The sequence below is a fragment of the Sus scrofa genome, chromosome 7 (assembly GCF_054392235.1).
Source record: "Sus scrofa isolate SSC_HxYL_T2T_F1_AM1 chromosome 7, Sscrofa_HxYL_maternal_Yorkshire_Landrace_v2.0, whole genome shotgun sequence".
Classification (NCBI taxonomy): domain Eukaryota; kingdom Metazoa; phylum Chordata; class Mammalia; order Artiodactyla; family Suidae; genus Sus; species Sus scrofa.
In genome coordinates this window covers 61657804-61682017 of record NC_139389.1, presented here as the reverse complement: position 1 = coordinate 61682017, position 24214 = coordinate 61657804, and the positions used below count along the sequence as shown (strand labels likewise).

Here is a 24214-nt window from a genome sequence, read left to right as displayed (position 1 = left end):
CAACACCAGAACCAAGCTGTGTCTGCGACCTACACCACAGCTCATGGCAATGCCGGATCCTTAACCCACTAAGCAAGGCCAGGGATCGAACCTGCAACCTCATGGTTCCTAGTCGGATTCGTTAACCACTGAGCCACGACAGGAACTCCAAGACTACCAAGATTTTATCACATGTAAACCAGGAGTCACTATAGTCAATCTAAACTTGTCACTGGCTTATATTCTGAAACCTCAAAGTTAAAATCAATCAGTTGTTGGAAACTTAAGAACACATTTTTCACGCAGAAACATAATAAATGGTGATTCATTTCCTCAGCATGGCCAACAAAAGCCTCTCTAGCCATTTGAGCAGAATACTAGGGACAGAGGTGAAATAGAAGTGGAGTCTTTTTGTCCAGAAAAGGAGAGGCACCTTGGGTTTTAAAGTGACCGGGTTGTGTCATGTTTGAGGTAATTTTGGCAGATCCAACAAAAGTAAAAGTGCTCCTGAGGCTTGAGCTAATAGCAACTGGGATAAATAATAGCTCAAAAATCCATCAAGACTGCTTGATGTAAATATAATTTGCCAAGGCACCAATGAGGTGGCTGCAGTTAAGAACTGAGAACAACGAGCTCTGTAGCACTTTACTCTATTCCCGTCAGTGCTCTGTGCCCAACCTACCCCCACCCCGTTCTCCACCCCATACACCCCTACCTCCTTCAAAGCCTTATCTAGTCCCAGGGAACTGACATTAGTTGACCTGTTAGGTGGTTCCCTGGGAGAACACAGCTAGGCTGTCCTTATTTGACCTGACTTAGAGCTTGCCCAATGCAAACAGCCTCTTCTTTACAGTCATTTGTCCAAAACAGTAATTATTTCACATCACAGATATCTGGGGCAGTGGGTAAAAATTTAGGCAAATAATAGGCTAACCTGAAAGTTGAAAAGGGCAAGTTAAAGAAGAAATATCCACAGACATCTTTGAAAAGCTCTGATGAATTCCTGGGATGGGAATCTAGAAGGTCATAGTGCATGTGTGGGCTGTGCACATGCTCAGAAAAGATGTGATAAGGCTGTAAGCTTTCTCCTCTGGCTGACCTTGAGGCTCTGGGCAAGCATGAAGTGAAGGCTAAAGCAAAACTATAAACTGGCTGAGTGTTGAGGGCATACCCCAACACACACAAAAGTCCTCAGCAGAGGCCGGGAGCTTTAGTGGTTCTAGGCACTTTAGGAAATTTCTGTCTAATCATTAGCTGACCACTAGCTAACCAAACAGGGACTTCAGTAGACACACAAGCCAAAGAATACAGATTTGGCAGGACTGAAAATCACTAAACAAATTACATGAGAAACAAACAGGGATAACCTAAGGAGGGGGTAGAATCTGACTTTTTCATTATATTAAAATGTCCAGCTTTCAGCCAAAAATTACAAGACATGTAAACAAAAAAGTATGGTCCAAACAGGACAAAAAAGCAGACAACAGAAATTGTTCAAATTGAACTTTTAAGCAAAGACTTAAATCAGCTATCTTAAATATGTTCCAAGAACTAAAAGAAATCGCATATAAAGAACTTAAGGAAAGTATGAGAACAATGCCTCACCAAATAAAGAAAAAAAAATTTTGTATGTATTTTAAGAACCAGATTAAATTACAGAGTTGAGGAGGAGTTCCCGTCGTGGCGCAGTGGTTAACGAATCCGACTAGGAACCATGAGGTTGCGGGTTCGGTCCCTGCCCTTGCTCAGTGGGTTAAGGATCTGGCGTTGCCGTGAGCTGTGGTGTAGGTTGCAGACGCGGCTTGGATCCTGCGTTGCTGTGGCTCTGGCGTAGGCCGGTGGCTACAGCTCCAATTTGACCCCTAGCCTGGGAACCTCCATATGCCGCGGGAGCGGCCCAAAGAAATAGCAAAAAGACAAAAAAAAAAAAAAAAATTTACAGAGTTGAAAATACAATAACTGAAATGAAAAATTCAGCACACTTGAGCAAGAAGAAAGAATCAGCAACTTGAAGGTAGGTCAATCAAAATTATCCAGTTTAAGTCTAAAGAACAGTAATAAAAAAGAATGAAGAAAAATGAACAAAGCCTCAGAGACCTATGGTTACCATCAATAACACCAATATAGGCATAATGGAATTCCCAGAAGGCAAGGAAAAAGAGAAAGAAGCATTTTATTTGAAGAACAGCTGAACAGATCTGTAACAAATATAGAGATGGAATCAGTAACCAAAACGCATCCCACAAAAACAACCAAACCAAAGATGCAGGACCAAATGACTTCACTAGTGAATTCTACCAAATGTTTAAAGAAGAACTAATATCAACCCTTTACAAACTCTTCTAAAACATAAAAGAGGAAGGAGCACTTCTCAATTCATTCTACGAGGACATTATTACTGTGATACCAAAACCAAACACAAAGATATTACAAGAAAAACAGACCAAATTTAAATTAAGATCTTTCACTTGCTAAATTTGGAACTCAAAAGATTATTTTTATAACTACTCCCAAGAGGAACTTAGAAGCTGAGCCGAGGCTTAAAAAAAGACAGTTACACCTGGCAGTGCTAAGTTAATTTTCCTCTAACTCTACCCTTCCTCTGCCTTTGATAAACTCTGAAAAGTTATTTCACAGCCAAAGGAAATGCTTAAAACTCTAGTCACATCCTCTAAAACTTTAACTCCCATGACCCAAACAAAAGGAGCAGCCAGGCCTATCACATGTGTGAGAACAGGTACAAGTTATATCCTCACTCTAACTTTCCTTTTTTAGACATGAACTCAGACCTACCTTAGTCTTTCAAAGCCCATTCCTCTGTCAGTCAGATATAAGACTCCTTCTGGACTAATAATAAGGCAGCAAAAAATACTACCACAACTGGCCTACACAGAATCATTGCAGCCAGGCTTCAGAATAGAGATTCTGAATCAGCAGAAATAGAGTTAAAGCTTAAGAATCTGGAGTTCCTATCGTGGCTCAGTGGTTAACGAATCCAACTAGGAACCATGAGGTTGCAGGTTCCATCCCTGGCCTTGCTCAGTGGGTTAAGGATCTGGCATTGCCATGAGCTGTGGTGTAGGTCAAGAATGCTGCTCGAATCTGGCATTGCTGTGGCTGTGGTATAGGCCGGCGGCTACAGCTCCTATTAGACCCCTAGCCTAAGAACCTCCATATGCCACTGGTGTGGCTCTAAATAGATTTAAAAAAAAAAAAGCTTAAGAATCTGGTTGTTTATGTTTGTTGGTTGGTTTTTCGGGTTTTTTTTGTTTTTTTGTTTTTGGCTGCACCTGTAGCATGTGAAAGTTCCTGGGCCAGGGTGATCAAACCTGTGCCACAGCAGCAACCTGAGCCACAGCAGTGACAACACTGGATCCTGAACCCACTGAGCTATTAGGGAACTCCAGGAAGCTGTATTTTATTTTATTTTATCTTTTTTTTTTTTTTTTTTGTCTTTTTTTTGCTATTTCTTGGGCCACTCCTGCAGCATATGGAGGTTCCCAGGCTAGGCGTCGAATCGGAGCTGTAGCCACCGGCCTACACCAGAGCCACAGCAACGCGGGATCCGAGCCGAGTCTGCAACCTACACCACAGCTCACAGCAACGCCGGATCCTTAACCCACTGAGCAAGGGCAGGGACCAAACCCGCAACCTCATGGTTCCTAGTCGGATTCGTTAACCACTGCGCCACAACGGGAACTCCAGGAAGCTGTATTTTAAAAATGACTTTTCAAGTGTTCTAGTGATCAGTCAAGTCTGGGAGGTCCAAAGACAGACTGCAATTTACAGCTTCTCCACAGCCAACTGCTTCTCACCTGAGTAAGTAAAACTAGTTAATGTTTTTAGCTACAAAATGGGAGTTGCAATTCAACCCTTACCATAGGATCAACATGCATAATAATGAACCTCTTAAAAGGAACCTGGTACTTGTTACATTTACATGGTTAGTTCACAGCAATGACAAAGGAACCAGAGGAGATCTATCAACATTATATTACCCACAGCTCTTCCCCAGAACCCAACTTAGAGCCCAGCAAGAGTGTCAGTGGACAAAAGCTCCAGTAACACAAAAGGCCTGGTCTGTTTTACTAACTTTGGCTTCCTAGAAAGTATCTGACCCCTTGAATTAAGAATCACTTTTAGTTCGTCCCCTTGCTGCAAGAATCTCATTGTAGGGATCTTGTAAGTCAGAAAAGAAAGCTGTGGTCGTCCTTATCCAATTGTTGTTAGTTAGAAGGAACTTAAAAGGAGATGGATCACAATGCAGAAAAAAAGAGATGTTCATTATACTTTAATCACAGAACAAATATCTGATGGCCTACTAAATACACGGCAACTTACTATTCAGCAAGAGGACTAAAAAAAAAAAAACATAAATCTTGTCCACTTCCTCAACAAATTAGCTGAAAGGCAAAACGAGCTTTTTAGAAGGTGGGTTTGTGTTACAATTACTTTGGAAAACTTATAGCAGCGTTATTCCTAATAGCCATGCAGTAGAAACATGACCATCAACTCATGAATAGATAAATAAAATGTGATATAGCCACACAGTGGAATAGTATTCAACAATAAAAAGAAAATACTAATATATGCTACAGCTTGGATAAACCAAGCTAAGTGAAAGAAGCCAGTCACAAAATAGACAAATCCATTAACAGAAAGTAGACTGACGGTGACCTAGGGCTGGAGAGATTGAGGGAAATGAGGAGTGACTACTAATGGGTACGAGGTTTCTTTCTGGAGTGATGAAAGTGTTCTAAAATGGATTGTGGTGATGGTTGCACAACTCTGTGAACAGATGGAAAACCACTGAATTGTATACTATAGATAGTGAGATGTACAGTATGTGAATAACATCTCAATAAAGCCATTATTTTAAAAAAAGTTATGACATTATCTACTAAAGCTTAACATATACATTCTCTATGACCCACAAATTCCATTTGTAAATGAATACCTAATATAAATGTATATATATTTACCAAAAGACATATACTAGGATATTCACAGCAGCACTATTTGCAATAGCCACCAAGTGAGAAACAACCAGAATTCACCAATAATAGAATATATAACCACAAAAGAGATGGTGCTCAACAACGAGAGTGAATCAACTACTGCTGTGGGCAACCACATGCATGAATTATGCTGGTCAAGAGAAGCCAGACACAATATATAATGTATGATCTCACTCACATGCAGTTTAAAATCAGACAAAATAATCAACTTCAGTGTTAGAAATTAGGATAATGGTTAACATTAGACTGGGGGGAGTGAAAAAGGATGGAAGGGGATCTAAGCAGTTTCTGTTAATGCTTTTTATAATCTGAGCACCGATTACATAAATACGCTCTCTTCCAAACATTTATACCACCATATACTTATATAATTTAAGCATTTTTCTGGACCATATATTTCAATACAGAATTTATTTTTTAAGAGACATAAGAGGAGTTTCCTTCTGGCCTATTGGTTAAGGAGCCAGCATTGTCACTCCTATGGCATGTGCTCAATCCCTGACCCTGGAACTTCTTCATGCCACAAGTGCAGCCAAAAAAATAAAAGATGACTAAGTTCTGAAGAGCTAATGTATAACATGGTGAGCCAAGTTCATAACACTGTAATGCATAACTGAAATCTGCTAAGAGGGTAGAACTTAAACGCTCTCATCAAAAACAAAGAGTAGGAGTTCCCGTCGTGGCGCAGTGGTTAACGAATCCGACTAGGAACCATGAGGTTTCGGGTTCGATCCCTGCCCTTGCTCAGTGGGTTAAGGATCCGGCGTTGCTGTGAGCTGTGGTGTAGGTTGCAAACACGGCTCGGATCCAGCGTTGCTGTGGCTCTGGCGTAGGCCGGTGGCTACAGCTCCGATTCAACCCCTAGCCTGGGAACCTCCATATGCCGCGGGAGCGGCCCAAGAAATAGCAACAATAACAACAACAACAACAAAAAAGGACAAAAAGACAAAAAAAAAACAAAAAAAAACAAAGAGTAAATATACACATGTAAGATGACAGATGAGTTAGCATGTATCAGATCGTCATGCTTCAGATTTTAAATAGCTTACAATTTTACTTGCCAATTATACCTCAAAAAAGCTGAAAAAATAGTGGATGTAAGTGCATATTAAAAAAAATATTTAAAGAGACATAAGAGGAGCTTCCTGTTGGCCTAGTGGTTAAGGATCTGGTACTATTACTGCTGTGGCGCAGGTTTGATATCTGGCCCAGGAATTTCCACATGCTACAGGCATGGTCAAACAAACAAACCAAAACCAAAACAAGAGACTCAGAGATGTGTCTACATCAATGACAACAATGAACCAAAAAACCCAAATGTGTAAAAGAGCATAAGCTTCTGGAGGGTAGAATATTTGTCTCTCATGCTGTGTGGACCTCCAATGCTCTGAATCTAAGGATGCTCAGGAGGAAGCCATTGAGTGAATACCCCTACCTCTATCTCGGTTCTAGGAGGGATGAAGTTTTCTGAACAGAAAGGAACAATTCTGTGCCACTCACCTGGGCTTTCTCCCTCTTTGCCCTGATTAGTGTGTCCTGATAATGCTGGGCCACTTCTGCGAGGACCCCCTCAAGTTTAGCTGCAGGAGTCTGCAGGGCCTGCAGAGTCTTTTGGGCATCACCTTCATCCAGGGCTTCGTTAATTAAGCCAATGGCTAAAATTCCTAAATAGGAATGGACAAAAAGTTATTTTTTTTAATTAAGAAATTATTTAAATAAATCAGTCCTTAAACACACTGGGTGATCAGAAATCCTCTACTCAAGAGTAATCATGATTCAAACCATAACTATCATTCATAATATTAAGCAGCAGTTACATTTTTTTTCTTTAAATTTAGTGTTTGTTTCATCTACGTCAACTCCCTTGTGTTCATATTCCTATTGAGAGCTCAGGTCCTTTTGTTTTGTTAATTGCTCTAACTTAAGAGTGATGAGGATTTTGATGAGACTGGCCTTATAGGATAGCTTTCAAGTGTATTCCAGTGTGTGATCAAAAACATTCTTGATTCATAAAAAGTCAAGAGGTCCAGGGATATTAAAAGTCACCTAGCTCACCATTTTCATTTTAAAAAGGTGAGCCTTAGAGATCTAAGATCACAAAACAAACAAGTGGCAGACAGAGAATCAAAACTCAGGGCTTCCCACTCCAAAGCAAAACTATTCCCACTAAATCACTATTTCTCATAGGAAACACTATTTTTACTTATCAATTATTATTTTTTTCTTTTTTGGCTGCCCCCATGGCATACGGAAGTTCCTGGGCCAAGGATCAAATCTGAGCCAGGGCTGTGACCTACGTATACCACAGCTGTAGCAACACTTAGATTCTTAACCCACTGCACAGGGCCAGGGATTGAACTGGTGCCTCTTTAGAGACAAGCCTTATCATTAACCCACTGGGCCACAGCGGGAACTCTGGAAATACTAATTTAAACTAGAAATGTTAACTCCTCAAGAATCTTAGGCAGCTGGACTACGACTTTTGTAAAGACTCTATTGTATAATAAAAAACTGGCTGGTCTTCGTCCCTGGTTTCCAGAAAGGGAAGCCTCTAAACCCTTGGAATTTCCCAACTGACAGGAGTATCTCTGTTATTCACAGTGGGCCCTTAGGACCACACCTGAGTTTACCAATCAGGTAACCCCTGGTGGGCCCTAGAGTTCTGAGGCAGGGCTGGTCATCTTGGAAAGACCAACTGTGTGATTAGAAGACTGGGGCTTTGAGCCCCATGTCATCAGGATATCAGATAGCCTCCCCAGGGAGGGGAGGCGAACTAGAAATCGAGTTCAACTAACTGACCAATAATTCAATCAGTATTTGTATGTAATGAAGGCTCAATAAAAACTCCTGGTACCCAAAGCTGAGGTAAGCTTCCCTGGTTGTGATACACATCCATGGGCTGGGAGGGTACCATACCCTAAGGATACAGAAGCTTCCAATTTAAGACTCTACCAGACATTGCTCAACTCTTCTCTTCTTTTGACTAGTCCTGATTTGTATTCTTTGTAATAAAACTATAATCATAGGTATAGCGCTTTTCTGAGTTCTATAAGTCATTCTAGCCAACTCTTGAATCTGAGGGGGAAGAGAGCACCCCGAATACCTAGCCAGTTTCTTGGAAGTGTGGTGACCTGGGAACTCCAGAGATTAAGGCTGCTGTCTGAAGTGAGAGGAGTCCTGGGAGGACTGTACCCTCAATCTGGGCAATACGATCCAACTCCAGGTAGTGAGTGTCAGAACTACTTGTTATAACAGCATTTAAGAATCAAAGATCAGAGTTCCCTTTGTGGCTCAGCAGAAACGAATCCAACTAGGAACCATGAAGTTGCAGGTTCGATCCCTGGCCTCACTCAGTGGGTTAAGGATCTGGTGTTGCGGTGAGCTGTGGTGTAGGTCGAAGATATGGCTTGGAACTGCTGTTGCTGTGGTATAGGCCGGCAACTATAACTACAATTTGACCCCTAGCCTAGGAACCTCCTTATGCTTTGGGTGCTGCCCTAAAAAGCAAAAAAATAAAAAAATAAAAGATCGTGTTTGGAGTTCCCGTTGTGGGTCTGTGGTTAACAAACCCAACTAGCATCCAAGAGGACACGGGTTTGATCCCTGGCCTCACTCAGTGGGTTAAGGATCTGGCTTGCCGTGAGCTGTGGTGTAGGTAGCAGACACGGCTTGGATCCCGCATTGCTGTGGCTGTGGTGAAGGCCAGGGGCTACAGCTCCAATTTGACCCCTAGCCTGGGAACCTTCATATGCCACGGGTGCAGCCCTAAAAAGACAAAAAATAAATAAGTAAATAAATAAAAATAAAAGATCATGTTCAAGTTACCTCCTGAAAAATTTAGTTATTATATACTTAAGAGCAATTGTCTGGTGTTTTGAAAACAATACACGACAGCAGCTTTTTGAGATTGATAGATAATTTTTTTTTTTCCAATTTCCAAAAATCCTCCCAGGAGTAGCGTTTAGAACCAGCTTACAGAATCACACTATTTGTACTTGTGACATTATTGGGGGGATAGGAAGTAGATTACTCACTCTCGTGTTCCTCCTGCACCACCAGATTCACATGGTCCACGCAAGCTTGGATGTCATTCCACGTAATAAATTCATTATTTTCTGCATGTGCCTGAGCTTTCAGTTTCATCAATTCATCGAGATACCTGCGCCATTCCCCCAACAAAAGAGATAATGAAGTACAACATAAGAAAAGGAACCTTTAGGATCCTTTCAGAGGACAGCAACGAGAAGATGTGGGGGCAAAGGATCCACGAAACACAGACAGCTAAGATACCCCCAACAGTCTAATGTATTCTGGAGGTCAGCTTTGGGGCCGAAGAGTTACCCTGGATAAAGTGTAAAAATGCAAGGATATCATTTATACTTAACAGCCTATTCTAAACTTCAGGTAAGACCAACTCTAGAATCAGAGGCAGCAGTTCAAGCAATTCCTCTAAAGACAAGAAAACAAGGCCATACACCAGCTAATAAACCTAGAAGGAATGATAGATCAACAAATCACCATTCAGCAACTCTTCCCAAAAGTATAGATTTAGGCAGGGATTATCACTTGGGGTGAAAAATATTAGGTGAATCATTAATGGGAAACTGGACAATTTGATGGCACGAAAGGTGCATCAAAAATTACGCTCTGGTGATAAGGGAAAAGCACAAGTATATGATAGTGGGATTAGCTGTCTCCCTAATCCAAGGATCAATCTTCATATCTCTAATGGTGGGGATAGGCAGATTTTATATGCCTCTTTTTTTTCTTTTTTCTTTTATAATGATTTTTATTTTTTCCATTATAGCTGGTTTACAGTAGTCAATTTTTTACTGCACAGCAAAGTGACCCAGTCACACATACATGTATTCATTCTTTTTTCTCCCATTATCATGCTCCATCATAAGTGCCCCGACATAGTTCCCAGTGCAAGAGAACAGGATCCCATTGCTTATCCATTCCAAAGGCAACAGGTTGCATCTATTAACCCCAAATTCCCAGTCCATCCCACTCCCTCACCCTCCCTCTTAGCAACCACAAGTCTGTTCTCCTTGTTCAGGATTTTCTTTTCCGTGGAAAGATTCATTTGTGCCATATATTAGTTTCCAGATATAAGTGAAATCATATGGCATTTGTCTTTTTCTTTCTGACTTACTTCACTTAGTATTAGAGTAGATTTTATATGGCTCTTGATATGAGAAAATATGAAACACACATCACCAAAAATACTTAATTGAATCTTAAAAAGCCTTTAGACCTAATTTCCAATTTATAGGAATAAACCAAATATTAAGAAACCGGAACTGAAGATGGGCCATTTTATAGGACACTGGCCCTATCTCCTTAACAAGTCAGTGTCATAAAGAAAGGGACAATGCTAGATTAAAAGATACCAAAGGGACACAACAGTCAGATGTTAACACATGGTCCTGATTTGCATGGCTGAAAAGAACAGTTTGGGAACAAATGCAGAAGTGTGGAAACTGGACTAGGTTTAGAAAGTATTCGGGAGGTACTGTTGATTTTGTCAGGGTATAAGACAGTGTTATTGCGGCTGTATAATAAATATCCTCATTGTCTTAAATAAATTTAGGAGTGGAATGTTATGATATCTGTAATTTACTACAAATTCCTCAGCATGATAAAAAATAAAATGAATCAAAACAGAAAAAAAAAAAAAAAAGATGATCATACTAAGTCACAATGCCTGCAAAGAAAATAAGAGTGTTGGAGTTCCCATTGTGGCACCAAGGAAATTAATCTGACTAGTAACCATGAGGTTGTGGGTTCGATCCCTAGCTTCGCTGAGTGGGTTAAGAATCCGGTGTTGCTGTGTGCTGTGGTGTAGGTCACAGATGAGGCTCAGATCCCACGTGGCTACGGCTGGCAGCTGTAGCTCCAATTCGACCCCTAGCTTAGGAACATCCTTATGCCATGGCTGTGACCCTAAAAAGCAAAAAAAAAAAAAAAAAAAAAAGACTTGGCACACAAACACCAGAAGGGACAGCTACCTAATGTATTCAATCCATCACTTGGGCACCCACCTCTGATAGTTTTCTTCTTCAATATTTGTGAGGCCTGTAACTGAACTGCTCAGCTGTCTCCACACTGTATTCATGTCTCCAGACTCCAGCGCCCTGTTGATCAAGGCCACTGATGACAACATCTCCACCGCAACAGAGAGCTCGGGATGGGTGAGGCTATGCTGCACAGAAAGGAAGGCGGTGGGGGAAAGCGTAAGGAAAGGCATTCTGGAATACCAAGGGAGATCACAAGTTTAATAAAGCCATAAGGAGTCTAAGTTTGTGGTTAAAAAAAAAAAAAAAAAAAATCAATAAATAAAAGTTCTACCTAACTCTGCCAAGAAATAGGTATTAAAGTCAGGTATACCCCACTTTGCTCACAAACCACACAGATCCAGTTAACTTACCTCAGGACTCTGTTGCTGCAGGGTAGCCAGCTCCTTCTGATAAAGCTCGGCAGCAAACGGGTACACCTGGGGCAGCTGGGCTTCGGGATTCATTAGTTCCAGAACAGTCTTCTCGGCAACTCCCTTTTGGATGGCAGCATTAATTGCTGCCACTGCTGCCAATCCTGGGCAGAAAGCAGAAGTCAGGAAGGGGGCTGGCTTCGAGAGCCCCAACAGGAAGTAGATGGCAATTTTCACAGAAGAAAGTTACACTCTATGTATAAACTATTAGCCATGACATTTCAAGTAGATCTTTCATCTTTAAAAGCAGCCTCCTTTGTATGAGAGTGAACTGTACAGTATGTGAACTACAACTCAATAAATCTGTGTAAAATACAGCCTCCTCTTCTCCTCACCCGTTTCCACTCCACAATCGTCTTGCGTGCCACCACTAGGCTCTACCCAAAGGAACCTTCCCCTGCAGCTCAGCAGATAAAATACCAGCTTATTAAGCTGCCATTCAAAGCTTTCCTCGATCTTTCCAAACCTTTATCTTACATAATTCAGCCTAAAATATCTACAAAAATTTTATTCCAATCACTGTTCCTTAAATACATCTGTCACTTTCCATCCTTCTGCTCCCAATTCCTTTCGCTCTGATGCCCTGTATTAGGAAGATCCTTCTCTCTCCTCTCTCACCATCCAAATCTTAGCAGTCCCTTAAGTCTCACCTCCAGAGCCTCACCTCCTCCAGGTGTTTCCCTAACCAACCATGCAAGCACGTTGTGCTTCCTGGTCAAAGTGTGCCTACGATGACTCCTGTTACACATTGAAACTGGAGGAACACTACTGCCACCAAAAAGGTACCTGGCTAATAGGCTTGGGTGGGATGAGGAGTGACAGAATGGGACCTCAGATCCCTCAATGACATCAAGCCACTCTTCCTCCCCTACTCAGTATTTCAGGGGACACCAGCTGAGAGGACTCTTACTTCTCTGATACTGCTGGGCAGCAATGTTTCCAGCATCCACTCCGGACTGTAGCTCCTCTTTTTGCAGGGGCTCGGCCTGGCCGCTCTGAGAAAAGCAAAAGACATTTAGGTAAAGATGACTCCTGCCCATGTGCCTCCAGACCTCACAGTGCTCGCTTCTCAGGAGCAGTCACTAGCGACAGAGAGCCACAGGCACAGCGATGGCTTCAGGCGATAGGCAGCCAAAGCGGCAGCCCGAGCTGGAGCCAAATGCCTGTGTCAGATCTGGGGTAGAGTGACTCTCCAGGTACCAGCACATTTTAAAAAATATTTTGTAAAAAGCATCAAAATGTTCTGAGATAAAATGTTTATAAGAAACATCAGCACATTAATGCTGCTTATTCTGGCCAATGCTAGCAATCTGTAAGATGTATACTTGTCCTTATTTAGAAAATGACCAAAAAAAAAAAAAAAAAAAAAAAACACAGAGTACAATCCCACACAGTCTACTCTTACTGCACATTAAGTACTTTCTCAGTGTCGGCCTGAAGACACTAGTGAGGAAGTTTGTTTTTTTAAGTGGAAATTCCTGAAGTAAGAATGTAAAAATTCAGGTTTTCCCTAACGGCTTTTAGTTAGCAATTCAAGGGACCTCAAGTGAAGGGGTGGTCAGATTCAGAGGGTAGACAATACTCATTTTAAAAGAGAATTTACAACTCTAAAAACAAAAGAGCTGAAGTCAATGTATACTTTACCTGAGGATGTTAAACAACCTCATGTATATGCAGGGGAAAAAGTTAATCTAGGGGGAAAAAGCCCCGTAAAGATTTACACAGTAGCATGCGATGATTCAAACGGATATACATAAACCTTTGCAGGTGCAATGCAGGATACTTTTACCTCTCTCTTCTGCTGTCTGTCACTCAGGAGCTGCTTGAGGTACCAGTCACTGTTCTGCTGCTGCAGTCCTCGAAGGCCCAGAGCTGGGGACTGCAGAATTTTGAACAAGGCCAGTGCAGACCCCTGCTCCAAAGCCTGGTCTACATTTGCTAATGCAGCAATCACTAAGGAGGAAAAAAATCAAAAGCTTAAGAAAAAAACATGCTAATCTTTTAGCCTAGAATGTTTTTTCTTCCCCCAAACCAATCTCAGTTCTAGATTGGGGAAATATAATTCAGACAGCCTTTACTCTGGAGTGTTACAGAAGCATAAGACCTTGGGGTTGGAAGAGAACCTTGACGTCATCAAGTCCAGGGGTTCCCAGGGTGTTCAGATTTTAACAGGTTCTTGGACCACATCCCAGGCCTACTTAAAAGCTCCTAGATGCAGACAGTTTGGCACCAACACGGGTAGCAACATACAAGACACCAATGATACATGGGTAAATTCCTTCTAAAATGCCAAGTCATTGTCCAGGCTAAACCATTACACAGGAGAAGGTATTTCCCACAGCAACTCACTACATCTTTGGACAATTTTGTTTCCAAAATAAATATTGTTAAAGCTCTCACCCTTAGAGTTGCTACCTGAATACACCCAACTCCCCCTTTCCCTGTGACAGTCTACTCCTGACTAGAGAGCCCTAGTTCCTTCAGCTATTTCTTATACAGCATCATTCTGAATCCCTTCACTATCCTGGCACCTCCTGAACACCCTCTGCCCAAGGCAGTCCGTGCCCAGACAGCAAGGCTGGTCTGATCACGTAGAGTGGAAAGGGCTCTCTATGCCCCCTCAGTATTCTCCACTTCTAGTCACAGGACCTGAGGTCACACAAGGTCTCTTAATACATCATCTGACAGTAAAAATGCATACTTTCCTTCATCTGAAAATGATAATAATGATAACTTCCTCATAGGGTTGTTAAGATTAAACGAAATCATAGACATGAAAACACTCTGTATATTGTAAAATAACATACTGCTAAAGTTCTTCTCATTTCAGAAATGACAGCCACTGGAAAGTCATAATTATTGCTATTATTTTCAGTTTCTATTTTTAGAAGAGAAAATAATAGTTCTCCCTCCCACACTCCACCCAGGGATCAGCACCTGATTTTATCACCAAAGTAGCAAAACAAATCAATAACAGAATACTAAAAAAACCAAACTATTTGGGACACAGTAGTACAAATCAATTTAAAACGTTTTCATTGGTTAAAAAAATGAAGGAAGGGAGGGAGGAAGATGGATGGATTAATGTAAACTGTTAGAAAGAAAACAAAATATCCCAAGAGAAAATGAAGTGTCAAACTAGACAATGGGGAAGAGTAGAACAATAAATAACACCAAGAAGTAAAAGGATACAAAGATTAGATTTCTAAGAGACTATTCTCTTCTTCCCGACATTCTCCCCTATCATTTTACTCACTGATCACCACACGAAGGTGGTGAGCAGCTCCTTGAATCATGGCTGCAGGCTTCTGTGGCCATCAGCCAACTAACCAAGCATTTTTCAACATGGACCACACACCTGCTGCAGATGGAACTGTGTACAAAACAGACAGGTTTTCTCCCTCCTCAGGGAGCTTTTGTACTAGTGGAGGACAGAAAATAAATGCAATATTGATAATATCCAGGCTTCCTCCAGGTATACAAGGCAGAATCTCAGACTACCTATCTGCAAAGGTATGGAGTCAATCATGCTTTTATTAGAAACATAAATGTATACTTAACTAAATATGTAAATACTTAAATGAACATTTACTAACATTTGTACTATAAAGATGAAAAAGTTTAGAACATTATTGAAATACTTTCTCCCGCTACGTTTTAATTACCTAACTCTAATTTTTATTCTACTTAACAAAAAGTAAAATAAAAACTTTTTCTCATTTTAACTCTTTGGCCTGCAGCTTTCTTCTGGGGCAGGGTTAAGGGCTTCCCTACTGGTTCTCAAGCCCTAGAGAAAGATTCTTATTTATAATTACATTCAGATGATTCCTGGGACATAAAGCCTCCTATCTTCCTAGCTTACAAATTTCCCTTTTCTCAGGCATTCTCTAGTATTAAGACTGTCCCTTTATGGGGAACTGTGCCTTATCCTCACCTTCTTATCTACCTTAAGAATCCCTGTGAAGGTGCACATATAAACCTGCAGCAGAAGTTCTCATTGTCTTGTGATTATACTTCACACACCTTTGGCTGCACTGAAATTACTCACTGTATTGTTCTAATCAAGTTGTCATAAAATTAGTCACTGGACTACCTTCCTCACTATATTGAAAGCTATTTGAGGGAATTTTACTATTTTGCTCCTCTGGCCATGTGAGAACAGTACGCATGGAATACTTTCAATATATATATATATAGTTCTTTCCTTATACGTTTACAACTGACTCTCATATAATTAGCCAGGTAAAGCTAAAAAGGCTATAAAATCCCAAACAGCACAGTAGGGAAAAATCCCTTAGGAAATTAAAAAGAGTACTGTATGCACAGTATGCAACAGGAAATGTGCTGGACTTTCTTCTCACACAGAGAGTAAGTTCAAGGACATTCTAGTTTACGCTTGCTGACTTAAGTGGTATTCATACGGATATAGCACAAATCACCCACGCTGAACGAACTATTACTCTGTTCAGAAAGTCATTTTCCTAAATGAACCAGAACGGAACAGAATACAAAGACTCTTGGTTAGGATTTGGATCTCATTATCATACGGAATTGGCAAAATCTTATAAATTCTCTCCAGCTGTTCCGAGTATTCAAGTTAGAAACTGCGATCTTCAAATAAGCAGAGAGGACACCAATTATCATCATCATCATCATCATCATCATCATCATCTTGAGCAAGATAAGATCAAGTTTGGACGAATCAAATAAGCGTTTTTAGTTCTTCTGGTATGTCTATCCCTATGCTAGGAATTATGAGGGTTTGAAAAGAAGCAGAACTCATAAGTAAATTCTATGTTTATAAAGATGTCACAAACAAAAAGCAAGCAATGTAAGACAATCATAATTAAATACAAAATTGTGCAGCTTAGCAAATAAAGCCTGTAGGAGATGTGAAAGGCAAGCATACTTGGAATATACAATCAGTCATTATTATTATTATTATTATTATTGCTTTTTAGGGCCGCACCTGTGGCACATGGAGATCCCCAGGCTAGGGTGCATTCCCAGGCTACTGTAAGCTAGAACAGGCATGGAGGTGAGAAGCGGGCTAAACCTTGAATGATGGGTATGATGTGGGTGAGGTAAGACATGAGGCATGAGGGCATCACAGTGGTAAAATTACACGATTAACACAAGTGATAATAATACTGTTTATTGGATGCTTACTAAATACTAGGTAATTTACATACATTATCTCATCATTTGAATAATGACTCTATGCCACAGGTGCCTAATTCCCACAGCTATTAATACAGGGGCAAGAGATCAAATTCCAGGTCTGACCACTCAGGAGTCAACCTTTTTCTTTTTTTGGCCACACCAGCAGCATGTGGAAGTTCCCAGGCCAGGGATGGAACCCGTGCCATAGCTGTAACCAGTGCCACAGCAGTGACAATGCCAGATCCTTAACCCACTGAGCCACAAAGGAACTCCCAGAGCTACTCTTCATGAGTTATGAGAAGAGCACAATGAATATGGGAGAAAATTTGGCACATGAGTTTCTATTGAGAGTTGTGTTCGTAAAATACTCCATAATGAACTCCACTAGGTTAGGGATCTGCATTTTGTCTGGCAAGTAATAAGGAATTAATGAAGGTTCCTTTGCAGAAGAGTGACAAAATGAAAATGACGTTTTCAAGAAATTAATTTCTCAAAGGTGTGTAACACACAAGATCAATATGAACAGTATAATCTCATTTTTGTTTAAATATATGTTTTGAAGGATATTTAAAAATATCAATAGTGGTAATTCTAGGTGATGGGGCTCTAATTTTTTGTTTGTTGTCTATTTCTGGATAACTCGTATTACTCTTTAAAAGAAAAACAGAACTATTATTACTGTAAAAATAGGAAAACAAAATCTCTATTCAGAGTTTTTTTCAGGTGTCTAAAAAAATATGAAAACAGTAAAACTGTAGCCAAAAACATCAGTCTGGAACTTACAACAGATGAGCAGATGGAGGAGTAAGGGGCCTGCCTGAGGACAATGGTAGCCCACTGGATTTGCTTAAGAACGACTGCATATTTACCATTTTTTGTTCATTTAGGCAACTGTTCCTAAGCAAATCCTTGAATGTCTGAAATAAACTTAAATGAGGTCATTGGTCCAAGAACAGATCAACAGTCACATTATCCTGTAACATTCCCTTAGGTGCCTGACATGGGGACATACTTACTATTGACTTTGTTTATATTGCCTTGAATTTCAGCTTGAGTGAGCAGCTCTTCATAGACGTCCCTTTCTCTCTCAGAGCTTTCTGTCTGAAGGTGAGTAAAAAGTATAATTAAATTAGCTCAGTCTTGAAGAAGACCAAAGAAATACATTTGGGCTCCTCCCCCTTGAAGACAGAACCTAGAGCAAGTAAGGGTGTAGCTTAAAAATCCTTGGTAAAGGACAAAGTGGAATGCTACACAATTTTAACTAAAAACAGAGAGCAAATCCTTCTGCAAAGGTCAAACCCAGGGGTTCTTCCAGAGTGGGGCAAGAAAGGGAGGTACTGGTGAAGTCTGCCCTGCTCACTTATGAACCTGCATCCTTGCCCCAGACCTGAGCAGAATGGACACATCCAGAGTTTCCACTGTGGCTAGTATCCATGAGGACACAGGTTGGATCCCTGGCCCCACTCAGCTGGTTAAGGATCCGGTGTAACTGTGAGCTGTGGCACAGGTTTAAGATGCAGCTCAGATCTGGGGTTGCTGTGGCTGTGGTATAGGCTGGCAGTTGCAGCTCTGATTTAACCCCTAGCCTGGGAACTTCCATATGCTGCAAGTGAGGCCCTAAAAAAAAAAAAAAAAAAAATGGACACATCCAGGATCCAGAGAGTAGAGCCCCTCAATGGGTTGCACAAAATTTAAGAAGAAAGTAGGTCCAAAAATGGAATCTAGTACCAAAAGACTACATATTGGGTAACTCCATTTCATTCATATAAAATTCTTTAAAAGTAAACCACAGTAAGAGAAAACAGATTAGTGGTTGCCATGGTCACGGGTAGGAAGTGGGGAACAGCAGAAACTGACTGTGAAGGTGACATGGAAATTTTGGGGGTGATGGTTACATATGTGTATACATTTGTCAAAACCCATCAAACTGTACACTTAAAATGAACCAATTTTATTGTATGTAAATTTACCTCAATAAAACTGATTTTGTAAGTGTCATATCAAACAATGAAAGAATACAAATCAGGAAGAACAATGTTCCATTTTTACCCTGTTTTTAGCATTTGTCATTTTGTCCTGCTTGGCCTGGTAAAGTACATCCTGGTAAGTGGAAGCCAAAGGCTCTTCAAGATTCACAAGCATGGCATTGGGGTTTTTCAAAGCTGTAAACGTGTCAGCTGGAATTCTATGATCAATGGCTTCATTAATAGCAATAACGGCAGCATGTACTAAAAAAAATTTCAAAACATAGAACACTGAGGTTATACAAAGTAATGGGTGTATTACTCACATTCAGAACAATACTGCCACCCTCTATTACAGAGAGAAGCTCCTTTTCACAGACAGAGAAATGACTGGGGTTAGAAGAATGGCTCCCCAGATCTTGCAAGCCCAGACTTTTTGCACAAAGCTACAGCTTTGCCTGTGATCCAAGTCTGAAATGCTGAGACTGGAATCTCTCAGGGAAATATCCTTAAGAGACTTAGTAAGGAGCATTTGAACATTTGTCATGGAAATGTTCACCCTTAATCATCATGTAAAAATCATCAAAAAGTAAGAAATTCAACAGGTCACTGAAATGTAGAATTCACTTTGTAGTACTTTTATTTTATTTACTTTTTTAATAAGTGATTTTTATTTTTTCTGTTATAGCTGGGTAGTGCTTTTATTTTAATTGAAATCACTTATTTCCAAATAACAATAGCATAGAAGACTGTATAGCAGTGTTTAAAACTTGCTAGCAAAATTCCTAATGTCCAAGACCATCATTATAGTATTAATGCCTGAAAGTGGTAGCAACAACCCCAACTGAACCCACAAAATTTCTTTTTTCTTACATGCAGCTTCATCCACTGACAGTTCATTAGCCAGAATGCCCCCGATCTTGCTGAAGGCAGGCATCTGAATCCCATACTTTTCCAGTTCAATCTTCATGTTGTTGATTTCTTCTTCTACAGGAAAGAATTAAGACCCAAACAAACAAGTTGAACACCTTTCAAAAACTCAGAGAAGGAGTTCCCGTCGTGGCGCAGTGGTTAACGAATCCGACTAGGAACCATGAGGTTGCAGGTTCCATCCCTGGCCTTGCTCAGTGGGTTAAGGATCCGGCATTGCCATGAGCTATGGTGTAGGTCGCAAACGCGGCTCGGATCCCGCGTTGCTCTGGCTGTGGCATAGGCTGGTGGCTACAGCTCCGATTAGACCCTTAGCCTGGGAACCTCCATATGCTGTGGGAGCAGCCCTAGAAAAGGCAAAAAGACAAAAAACAAAACAAAACAAAACAAAAAAACCTCAGAGAAGGAAACAGATTCCTCAACTATAAAATGCACTGGATAAAATGATATCTACCTCTTAGGGTAGATAATAATTTAAATAAGATAATATATTGAAAGCACTTAACATGATACCTGGCACATAACATGCACTCAATAGGCACAGTAACTAATACTAGTATTATCGAGAGCATCGAAAATAACTATAACTTGAAAATGACTCTACAGAAAACAGTTTTTCAAAACTGCTACTTCTGGCATTTCTGATAACGGACTTAAGATCAGAGCAGCTTTTCCTTTCCCCTCTTGATGAATGGAGCAGCTTTCAAGGGAGCGTGAACAAGTGAATCACAAGCCATCTCAGTCCTTACAATCTAAGTCACAAGCTACTATGAAATAATTTCATTTCCAAGGCAAGAAGCCAAATGATAAAGAAAACAACAAGTAAGGTTTGGCCCTTGCCCCAAGTCTAGGAAACAACTTCCCTGGAAGGAAAAATATCACTGATAAAACTTATATTATCAGTTTTTTAAATTCCCAGGCCTACAAAATAATCACTGGTTCGAAAGATTTGAATCTATCTTACACCTAATTTTACCACTGTTCTTTCACTCCCCAAGCCCCTATCTCTTCAAGCATATGAACTGCAGCAAATACACAGAGAAACAGCCACCCAAATAAGCTAAAGTTTTAAAATTAGTAAACTGTCATCTTTGTATCACCTCACTTCCCTTCCTTTGCCTGCAGTTGGTGCTCACTGGAAGGGAAGGGGAAAAACTGTTATAAAGTTTCCCCACCATACATGAACAGTTAATGTTAGATGTTGACATATTTTATTACTTTATATACTGTATGTTATTATTCTAATCCACATACAAGAAAACTATGTCATAACTGAGAGAACAGAGCCTGAAATTTCAAGGTTAGTGTTCTTTCCACCACACCAGGAGAAGCAACTTGCTTGTACTTTTTTGTCTCTGTTGGTACAGTGTTTTTAAAGCCCAACATCTTTAAGATTGGTATTCTTGACTCTCCAGGCTATTTCCACATAAATCAAGCATTTCCTGCCAAGTCTGTAACTTCTTACCTGTGAAGTCAACCTTTCCATATAGGTCTTGAATCTGAGGAGCCAGGCCTAGTTTGAACAGGTACAAACTAGAAAATAAAATATGCAAAAGAGTTAGGCCTCCCAACTGAAACTCGCGGAGGCTCTTAGTTCAAAGGGGAACATCAGCATAAAGAACAGAAACATTCTGAACACAGAGACCCCCCAGTACTCTACCATATTCCACTCTGCAGTTACAATACTTCACCCCAGAGCCTTTTTCTAGTTTCACCTAACTACGAGGTCCTAAAAAGTCACATGATGTAATGCAAAAAGCACAGAACTGGGAATCAGCAGGCACAAGTTTCAAATCCCAGTTCTGGCACAAGTCCAACGTGTGATCAAATGTTGATATAATGAATATAAGCCAAGTCTCTTCACTTCCGTTTACCTTCCTGTGATCAAATATTTAAGTAACAAGACATTTCAGAAAATCTCATGAAAATGATTCAGACACACTTAAGCTGAATTCATATTACTGATGGAAAAATTTAATTTGGGTACTTTAAAAGAGTTTTAAATAAAAAAGTATAAATTAAAAATCTTTACTTTTTAAATAAAAATCTCCTGGACTCTACGCTCCATGAAGGCAGGGACAGTAAAAGTCTTGTTTACCAATGCTACCCGGGGCCTAGCATCTATTAATAACCGTTAATCAATAGCTCATAGACAGATGGACAGATGTCTGTAAATCTGAGTTAGGTTAACTGGAATCTAAGGCTCTAGGAAGTCAGACTCAGTAAATTAGAAGAGATCAGAAGGGCATTCCACAGGGATGAATAGGCACAAAACACAGACAGCCTAGCAATGAGGGAGGAAATAAAAATTATCTAAAAAACAAATCACAGAAACTCAATAGAGTGGCCTACAGTTTTTGAAAATAATCTATAAACCTCAATATCATCCAAATACAAATATGTATCATGCAAACTGCACTCACAGAACTTATAAGAACTCCAACTGTATATAATAAACCCAAATGTACAATTTAAAAGAATCAGGTATTCTGAAATACACCCAGAGTAAATTTGATTATTTTCTGAGATAAACAGATACAAATCATATTTATATGATTAGAGAATTTTCCTTGGAATAAAATGCTCAAAATGGAAATATATAAAGTTCCTCTCTCCAAAGATTTTATATCCATTCAATAAAGTTCCCAAAGCCAAATAGCTAATTACCTTCTATACATATAATATGTTTCCTTATATATTTTCCCACATAAAATTTGTTGCAGCTGCAATCTAAATTGGGAAAAAAATTATCTCCAGAAGCTTCTTCCCTTTTATTCCTATTTTAAAACAGAAAAGTGACTGCCACACTTTAACAAAAGCTTGAGCATGTCACTTTCAGAGCCCCAAAAAGAGTGAGTTGGTGTTTAATGTCTTTTAGTGTCTTTAGGCAAATTAGAGGTGTTACAATGATATCACTACCTGTGATAAAAAGCAGAGAAGGTAAGCAGAAAGCAGGTGGGCACCATTTCCCTTTTATCTCATTTTAATTACTAGGAATATTTTAAGGATATTCTGAAGTTATAAATGGAATCATAATGGCCACTTGGATCCTCTTCCCCAGAATCAAAAGTACTTAACCTCACAACTCAAACTTAAAAATCTTGACAGCTGAAATTTAAAAATCCTAACAGGTGAAACTGAAACATAACTTTCAATCTTTGTTGCTAGTCTCTCAGGTCAGCCTTTGCAAATAAACTGTTAGGTACCCATAACAGTCTGTAATTGAGCTTAAATTCCTTTTTCTTTTCTTTCTTTTTCTCTATTTAAGCTGTATAATAAATATTTCTATAATAAATATTTCTCTATTTATAGCAATGGGAGAAAAGAGGTTGTGTTAGCCTATCTGGATTCCATCTTTACTGACTGCAGAACAACCCATGAAAAGAATCACTATGCTAACCTCAATGATTACTAATAAATTCTTTTAAATACAGCAGTTGATTAGGAAACAGAATCTAGTACAGGCCCACATCCCTTACCTAAATTCTTTGGGCAAATATGAATTTAGGACTTCTCAGATATTATAAAAGGTTTTATTGTCTATGTAGTATTATAAAGCACCCAGCAAGCTTTGGGGCAGAGCCCTAATCAAATTCATTATTTTCCTACAGAGACACATGAATAATCATATTAAGCAGATAAACATTCCAAGTAACCTCAATTAATACTGATCAGATTTTGCTAATAATAGAGTCTGAACTAAACCTAAACTCAACTTTCAGAGCTTTTAGGATATTTTCAAATGTGGAATAAAGGAATTTGGGCCTATTTAGTCCCAAAACCGATTCTTAGAAAGATAAAATATCAGAGGAAATGGAAAGGAAATACACATATATATTCAGAATAATGGAGAACTGAGGTCTTATCTGAGGGTGAAATGTAAACTACAAGAGTAATTTAGTATGACTCAAGTACAGTGACTATCCGGAATAATGCCGGTCAAGACTTAAAAAAAAAAAAAAAAAAAAAAAAAAAAGACAGCAGGAAATAATGCTTCTCTGAAACTGTTAATCCAAAAAGGAAAGGGGCTAGCCCAAGAGAGTGGCGTAAAGAGCCTGCCTTGAACACTGTTATGTAAAGGGAAAGAAGAGGCTCAAGCAGGTAGAAGCACTTCCTACATATTATCAGGTGTTGCCAACCCAGCCTTTAGGAAAAACACCGCGAGGGAGGAAGAAATCATAAATCACTGACCAGAAAGTATAAACTTCCTAAGCACAAACTGTATATTGAAGAGAAATGGAGAACAATAGCAGGCTTCCTCCCTTTCTCACTCTGACGCCATCATTAGAAAGGCAGTTAATGCTTCAGTCTCTCTTTAGAGAATGAGAGGGCCTGGGCCCTGGCTATGTTGCAGAGAGTAGTGCTGCAGAACTAGCACAGAGAAATTCTGCCAACTTAGTTTCTGTGCCTACCAAGTTCAGATACCCATGGTAGGTACAGCCTTTGCAAGGTTATCAACAGAGACAGAACTCACAGAACACTAAGCCAATCACGATACTCAGAATTAATCTGATTTTGGCTCAGACATACGCATTTGAAATTGATACATTCTGAAAATTCCCTATACATCACCTATTCCTAAACAATTTTTTAAAAATTCTCATGTTACCACTGTTTGTCCAACATTATGCTATGCACCTTGGCGAGGGGGGGGGGGGGAGAAATGACTT

General features: G+C 39.8%; 1 protein-coding gene across 1 annotated transcript in view; it reads right to left on the bottom strand.

Annotated features, from left to right (window-relative positions):
• Nucleotides 1-24214, bottom strand: part of IQGAP1 (IQ motif containing GTPase activating protein 1) — a 109409-nt gene that overhangs the window by 34213 nt on the left and 50982 nt on the right. Inside the window, exons 6-15 of the mRNA XM_021098910.2 lie at nt 21010-21077; nt 19488-19601; nt 18700-18878; nt 17667-17751; nt 13277-13440; nt 12398-12482; nt 11428-11591; nt 11042-11202; nt 9032-9156; nt 6498-6661 (exon numbers count right to left, since the gene is read on the bottom strand). Of these exons, the coding sequence (XP_020954569.1) occupies nt 6498-6661; nt 9032-9156; nt 11042-11202; nt 11428-11591; nt 12398-12482; nt 13277-13440; nt 17667-17751; nt 18700-18878; nt 19488-19601; nt 21010-21077 (1309 nt within the window). The remainder of the gene's footprint in view (nt 1-6497; nt 6662-9031; nt 9157-11041; nt 11203-11427; nt 11592-12397; nt 12483-13276; nt 13441-17666; nt 17752-18699; nt 18879-19487; nt 19602-21009; nt 21078-24214) is intronic.